The sequence below is a fragment of the Mus caroli genome, chromosome 8 (assembly GCF_900094665.2).
Source record: "Mus caroli chromosome 8, CAROLI_EIJ_v1.1, whole genome shotgun sequence".
NCBI lineage: Eukaryota > Metazoa > Chordata > Mammalia > Rodentia > Muridae > Mus > Mus caroli.
In genome coordinates, this window is record NC_034577.1 from 85,999,673 (window position 1) to 86,007,250 (window position 7,578).

Genomic DNA, 7,578 nt, shown 5'->3' on the forward strand with positions numbered 1-7,578 from the left:
TCCTGGAACTCACTCTGTAGACCAGGCTGGCCTCGAACTCAGAAATCTGCCTGCCTCTGCCTCCCAAGTGCTGGGATTAAAGGCATGCGCCACCACTGCCCAGCATAACATATCTTAAAATTATAATCAGTCACACGAGTACTTTCATGAGCCTGAAATTCCTGCACTCAGGAAATAGAGAAGCAAGAGATCAAGAACAGCCTTGACTACTTGACTACCTAGAATGTTAGAAACCAACCTGGTCTACATGAGACCCTGTCTAAATAAACAAACAAACAAACCAACCATCATAACACAGTTAAGTGTACAGCTCAGCCATATTAAAGACTTCCACCCCGTGTGCAACCAGTCTTCATCTTGCTAAACTGAAGTTCTGTCTCCATTGAACAGCTCCTCATGTTCTGCTTACCCCAGCTTGGGGCATGAACTGTCTGTGAACCGGACTCCTTCCGTTACTTCCTATCAGTAGAATCACACTGTCCTGAGCCTTTTGTGACTGCTGTCATTCACGTGGCATGCCTTCAAGGTTCCCGCATGGTGTTGCAGGCGTGAGAGCTTTCCACTTAGGCTGACTAGTAGCCCTGCATGTGGGTACCCCACAGTTTACTCATTCATCTCGTGTGGACTTGGAACGCTTTCACCTCTCAGCCATGTGCTGTGAATGTGGGGGCACAAATAGGACTTCCTGTCCCTGTACTCAACTCTTTCCTAGATTGCCCAAATAACACCTTAAAACTTTCCACACCTAAAAGTAACATTTTAAAAGTTGGCAGAAAATCCAGACTAGCATAAAGGAAAACAATGTTTAAAAAAATAATAATGCAAGTGAGCCGTACAACAGAAATGTTTTAAATAACTAAATTCATTTGTGCATTTTGTACAAAGTTTAGAAAATGAGTCAGAAAGTGGAGGCGCACACCTTTAATCCCAGCAGGAGGCAGAGGCAGGCAGATCTCTGAGTTCAAGACCAGCCTGAACTACAGAGTGAGTTCCAGGACAGCCAGGGCCACACATAGAAACTCTGTCTGGAAAAAAAAAAAAAAAAACAGAAAACATAAATGAAAGTTTACAAAATGTAGAAAACCAAAATCCGAGGCTGGAGAGATGGCTCTGTGATTAAGAGCACTGGCTGCTCTTCCAGAGATCTTGGGTTCAGTTCCCAACACCCACATGGCAGCTCACAACTATAACTGCAGTTCCTGACAACTCACACAGACATTCATGTAAGCAAAATGCCAGTGCACGTAAAATAAGAATAAATAAATCATTAAAAAAAGAAAACCAAAATCAAAATCAAATCGCTTATGAAAATTCTCCCATCTAACCCACGCTGGTGATAGCCCACACATTTCCTTGTATCTGACTCCACCTCTTTCTCCTTTTTTGTAGTTTCCTTTTTTAAAATATAGCATTGGAGTTATAGTTTAGGTATGATTTGGTTTTCTAACCTTTACCACATAATTACTTGTGTTAGGTCTGAAAAGTATTATTTCAAAACATATTCTTGGGCTGGGGAGACGGCTCGGTGGGTAAAGCACCTGGCTTGCAAACACGGTGGCCTGAGTTCATATCTCCAGAACTGTGTAAAACTGATTGCATAGCGTGCGTGTGCCTGTGTCAAACAATGTAGAAGACAAGGAGCTTCATGCACCCTCATATGTACTGCGGCATGCTCACACAACATAGGGATACACATGTGTGTACATACACACACACACATATTCTCTCTCTCTCTCTCTCTCTCTCTCTCTCTCTCTCTCTCTCTCTCTCTCTCTCTCTCGGTCCTCCAGGCTCCTCCTGTCACCACTCCTTCCCTAGATATAATAAGCCAATGCTTACCCCAGGGATTTTTGTCTGTGTCCCTTCCATGACAGGTTGGAAGAGCCCTGGGTGAACTCTGTCAGCTTACCAGCTCTAATGGAAGTCTGTGCCCAGGCCTCAGGAAGTCTCACTGAGTTAAGGTGAGTCCAGAGAAATGCCCCTGGGGATTCACCTTTCTATGACCATGGCAACCATCCCTTGCCCTCACACCCCTAGACACTGGTATCTTGTCCTTGCCTGGCTAGCAGAGACTGCTGAGCATGCCCGAAGAGCTATGCACATTTGTAGAGTCTTGTGCAGTAGACAGGTCATAATGTCAAAGGAAAGTAACTTTGGGTTCAAGGTCCAGACAGGCATGCTAGGGGGGCAGAGGGGGCTATGCTGATTACCTGAAAGTGACCCTTTGATACAGTTTTGATACAGTTAGTTGCCCCATAGATTACAATGGTGGGGGTAACTGGGCACAAGGTTTTGGTTGGATAATATGTGATAACAGATCTCACCCTGACCATGTCTGGCTCTTGGTATCACCTCCCTTTTTTTTGTTTGTTTGTTTTTGTTTTGCTTTGTTTTGTTTGTTTGTTTTCGAGACAGGGTTTCTCTGTATAGCCCTGGCTGTCCTGGAACTCACTCTGTAGACCAGGCTGGCCTCGAACTCAGAAATCCGCCTGCCTCTGCCTCCCGAGTGCTGGGATTAAAGGTGTGCGCCACCACACCTGGCACACCTCTTATTTTTGAAGTGTCATTGCCCTTGTTTAAAGCTGGAGGATCTGCTGTGCCATGATCCAGGTCAAGGCAAGCTGTCACCCATTTTGCCCAATTCTTCTTCCCTCAGCTTCTCTGAGAGCCAAAGGCTCTCAGAGGCTCCGGCTCTGAGCTCCGGCTCTCTGTGGCTCCGGCTGGAATTTCCTCACCAAGAAGGCAATTCTGATTCCATGGCTCTCAGGTAGGACCCAGCATCAGGAGTCTCCAGGGCGTGGCCGGTGGCACTGCTTGGATCAGTATTTCTCATGCACCTGCTCAGCATCTTTTGTGCTCAGCATCATCTTTTGATGTTTGGTCTTTCCACATGCGGAAAGGTCCTCTCCTCCTCTACCCATCCCCCATTCCAACTCAATAGCTCCACTTGTCCCCAACAACTTTTTAAAAAAGATTTATTAATTTATTTTATGTATGTGAATACACTATAGCTGTCTTCAGATAGACCAGAAGAGGTCACCAGATCCCATTACTGGTGATTGTAAGCTACCATGTGATAGCTAGGAATTGAACTCAGGACCTCTGGAAGAGCAGCCAGTACTCTTAACCACTGAGGCATCTCTCCAGCCCAACTTTCAATTCTTCAAACATCACCTCAAACCTTCAAACTTGCCCTCTCTGACTTCAAACTCTTTGCACGGACTCTTCTTTCCAACAAGAATCTCTTCTCCTTGCCTGGTTTCTTCTTCTCTTGTCTGGTTATACTTTTTCTAGTCTCAGCTTAAATGCCCCATTTCAGCTGGTACTCCTGACAGTCAAGACTTGGCCAAGTCTCCCTACTTTCTACTTTCAACTCTCCTAGATGCCTGGATTTAGGACATTTTGATCCAAATGTCACATTTATGGACATTGAAATGTCAGCTTTTTTGAGCAGATGCAGCTCAGCATGTATACATTCTAGGGAACAGAGCATGCCTGGTTCTCAGCCCCAGCTTACCTTCTTGCCTGAATGCACATCTTCATACAGTCAGTGATCTCCCTGGGTGTGCCCGCTGCCCACCTGGACCATTTTTCCCAGTGGGTCTTGTAACTGGGTAGTAAACTCAGACTTTCTTTAGCCAGCTTGTGTTTCCAATGCCATGAGCATAAAGCAGGGGCAGAACTTGCATCATGGACCAGGTACTGCAGCTACCCCCTCTGCTTTCAGGTTGGCTCACTGTGACCTGGGGACCGAGCACAACCATCTTATGAGACAGTTGGTGGAGACATGTGCCAGACTGCAGCAGCTGAGGTTGGCACGGCCAATGCCAACAGTGGCTTCAAGTTCACTGGCTACCCTAGTGTCTTCTCGGGGCCACATTCTTACCTCCCTGGGGTGGGACTCATACTTGGGCCAAGGACCAGAGACTCAGGAACACCCAGGGAAGCTCTTAGAGGGACCTTCTGTCATGGTGACCCCTGAGGTGTGTTCAGCATACAGTCTTCTGGAATACTATTGGCCCTTTTCAGTTTGTCTCAGGTTAGCTTCAATGACAATGATGGCACCAGCTCCAAGCTGCTGCAGAACATCCTGCTATCAAGCTGTGAGCTGAAGAGCTTCAGGTATGTGGACTTGCACTTTCACTGAGGCTCTTGACTTAGGGTTTCCATTGTTGGGAGGAGACACTATGGCCTCGGGAGCTCTGAGAAAGGACAACATTTAATTGGGACTGGCTTACAGGTTCAGAGGTTCAATCCTTTATAGTCATGGCAGGTAACATGGCAGCATGCAAGCAGATACGGTGCAGAAGGAGCTAAGAGTTCTACATCCTGATCCTCACACAGCAGAAGGAGACTGTGTGCCACTCTGGGCAGAGCTTAAACATAGGAGACCTCAGGAGCCCGCTCCCACAGTGACACATTCTCCAACAAGGCCACACCTACTCCAACAAAGTCACACCTTCTAATAGTGCAACTCCCTATGGGCCAAGCATTCAAACACATGAGTGTGTCTATGGAAGCCAAACCTATTCAAACCACCATAGCCCCCTTGCCTGCCTGTTCCACCTGTTCCCTAGCTCCCAGCCCAGAGGATGCTGGTCCCACAACTGTGCTCAAGTCCCAGGTTCCTAGAGATGATGCAGGGGTCCTAAATGTGACCTTAGGAACACAGCCACACAACTAAAAATTTCCTCTCTCCACACTCTGTTCTGTTTTGTTTTCTTCTGGAGTAGTTGCAAATAGGAAGTTGCTAAGCACTTAGGAGGCTGAAACAGAAGGATCTGAAGTTCACGGGTAACCCAGCTGCATAGGAAGTTGGAGACCAGCATGGAAATATTGTCTCAAACATACACACACACACACACACACACACACACACACACACACACACACATCCCAAAACAAAACGAAAAAAAAAACTTATAAGATTGAGAATTTATCCCAACTATCTCTGTTGATATTTTTATATTTTCACTTCTCCCTTCCCCCTCTTCTCCCCTCCCTTTCCTCTCCCTCTCTCCTCCTTTTCTGCTCCCCCCTTTTTCACTTTTAACCATTAGAGGTGGTTCAGTGAATCTCTCAAGAGTGAGGGTGTTATTTGCCATAATCTAAAGAAAGTGTGAGCCTCAGGAATTTAAACATTGACTACCAGTTACTATCTTCTTTTCTTCTTTCTTAAAAAAAATTAAAAGTGTGTGTATGTGTGTGTGTGTGTGTAAGTGTAAGAGAGATAGAGAAGGAAGAAGGGACGGGGAGGGGGAAAGATGGTATTTACAAGGTCAATGTTGGTAGTTTCTTCTGGCCTTCCAAATCAGATTGCCAGGTTCATACAGCAGGCACCTTTACTTGCTGAACAGTCTAACATTGTTTTGTTGTTGTTGTTGTTGTTGTTGTTGTTGTTGTTGTTGTTGTTGTTTTGAGACAGGGTCTCAGTAGCCAAGCTTGTCCTCAAACTATGTAGAGCTGGAGATGTCCTTGAACTCCTGACTATCTTGTTCTGCCTCCTGAGTGTCAGAATGACAGGCATGAACATTCAGGGCTTTGCACAAGCTAGGCAAGCACTGTACCAATTGAGACACACCCAGCCTTAAACACTACGCTCTCAGTTACAGCTTACCCTCCCAGCTTCTCGTCCCATTAGTAGTGTTCATTGCTGATTTTGTGGCTTTCCCCTGCGTGTTCTGAACCCAGTGCAGAATAAAATGTGCATTCAATGTCAATTGTCTCTCAGTAGCATGTTTGACTGGAAGCACCCTCCAACCTCCTGTGTCTAGACACACTCTGGAATCTACAGGCAGGAATCTCCTTAAGTTTGCATCTGCCTAGCTTTAGAGTTTGCGTTTGTAATGGGAATATCAACCAGGCCATTGTGTATTCCTTCTGACCTTCTATTAAAGAGACACAATGCTTGGGTCCCTTTGCTGCAGATGCTAACTGTGTCACCTGGTAAAGGTGGTGTCTGCCAAGTTCCTTCGCTTGCAAAAGCACTCTTTCTCTTTAGGACTGACACACATCTTATAGGGAGATTGCTTCTGATTGTCAATATTCAGTTCTTCAGACTTTCACCCACACATTTTGGCATCCATTGGTAAATACTGCCTGAGTTAATTACCAGAGCAAAGACTGCAAAATGGAGCTTTTGTTTGGTTGGGTTGGCTTTGATTTTGAGACAGGGTCTCAATATGTAACCCAGACTGGCCTTGAACTCTCCATCCTCCTGCCCTGGCTTCAACTGCTGGGATTACTAGAATGAACCACGATGCCCAAAGCAAATGGGGTTTTCTGATGTTTAGTGTGACTGATTACATCCAGGAACTCTCAGCTGGTGAGATGGCTCTGTGGGTAAGGGGGCTTGCTGCCAAGCTTGAAGATCTGAGGTTAGCCCCCAGGAGCCACGTGAGGAAGAAGAGAACTCCCCAAAGTTGTCCTCTGACCTCCATATACACACACCGTGACATGTGCTTATATATACACAGACACACCTATGTACTAAAATAAATAAATAAAATCAGAATTTTCAAATAATAGAAAAACTTGGAACCCCTCCCACTCTGTTTTCCTTACTTTCCCTTAATATATTTTTATAAATAAATAAAATTTTTAAGTGGAAGGAAAGTTAAAAAAAAAAAAGAAGAAGAAGAAGAAAAACCCTCATGAACTTGGGCAGAGTGTGGTGGTACACACCTTTAATTTTAGCACTTGGAGGCAGAGGCAGGCTGATCTTTGTGAGTTAGAGGCCAGACTGCTCAACATAGCCAGTTCAAGACAGCCAGAGATACAAATGAGATAGCCTGTATCTAAAAACAAACAACAAACAAACAAACAAAACCCCTTTGGAGCTGTCAGACAGACTTGAGAACTATTGTACAGTGTCAGCCAGTTATTAGCACGGCATCCAACTGTGACTAAGGAGGGCTAGGAAAGCCCTCAGCTTCTGCCTCCAGCTACGTCCTTACTTAATTAGTCCAGGATGCAGAGATTTGTGATGCGGAGGACAGGCGTCCCCTAAGCACTGATTCCATGAGCCACCCCCAGCCTCTAGCACTAATTTCAGACCTCCTGAGGCTCTTCCTGACCTGCCACTGTTTGGTTCCCAACAGGCTGACCTCCAGCCAAGTGAGCACAAAGACCCTCACCCATCTGGCATTTGGTCTGGGACACTGCCACCATCTGGAAGAGTTGGAGTAAGTTGGGATGCCTGGCCAAGGGATGGCTGAGAGGACAGCTGAGCCTCTGGTCTGGTGCAGAGGCACTTGAATCTGTCTGTTCTTCCTGGCCAAGCCTAGCAGTCCACAGGTTGAATGCTGTGTCCCTTATCTTGACTTTACCCTTGACCCATGGAGTCAAAATTTCCTTCCTCCCTCACTTGGTGGCTTGGAACTACACATGTTCATGGGGAGGGGGAGGAAAAGGGAGGTTCCTGAGAAGGGACTAAAGAGGAAGGTTCAGGGGAGGGAAGTAGTAGGAGGAAGGGAGGGAAAAGGAAAGGAAAGGAAAGGAAAGGAAAGGAAAGGAAAGGAAAGGAAAGGAAAGGAAAGGAAAGGAAAGGAAAGGAAAGGAAAGGAAAGGAAAGGAAAA

General features: G+C 45.9%; 1 protein-coding gene across 5 annotated transcripts in view; it reads left to right on the top strand.

Moving 5' to 3' along the window:
* Positions 1-7,578, top strand: part of Nlrc5 (NLR family CARD domain containing 5) — an 86,153-nt gene that overhangs the window by 68,473 nt on the left and 10,102 nt on the right. For all 5 annotated transcript variants that reach the window (XR_003837390.1, XM_029480352.1, XM_029480353.1 and 2 more), the window contains 5 exons: positions 1,875-1,961; positions 2,657-2,767; positions 3,728-3,811; positions 4,030-4,122; positions 7,101-7,184. Coding sequence is in view for 4 of the 5 variants with exons in the window: in XM_029480352.1 (XP_029336212.1) it covers positions 1,875-1,961; positions 2,657-2,767; positions 3,728-3,811; positions 4,030-4,122; positions 7,101-7,184 (459 nt within the window). In the remaining variant the exon portion in view is untranslated. The remainder of the gene's footprint in view (positions 1-1,874; positions 1,962-2,656; positions 2,768-3,727; positions 3,812-4,029; positions 4,123-7,100; positions 7,185-7,578) is intronic.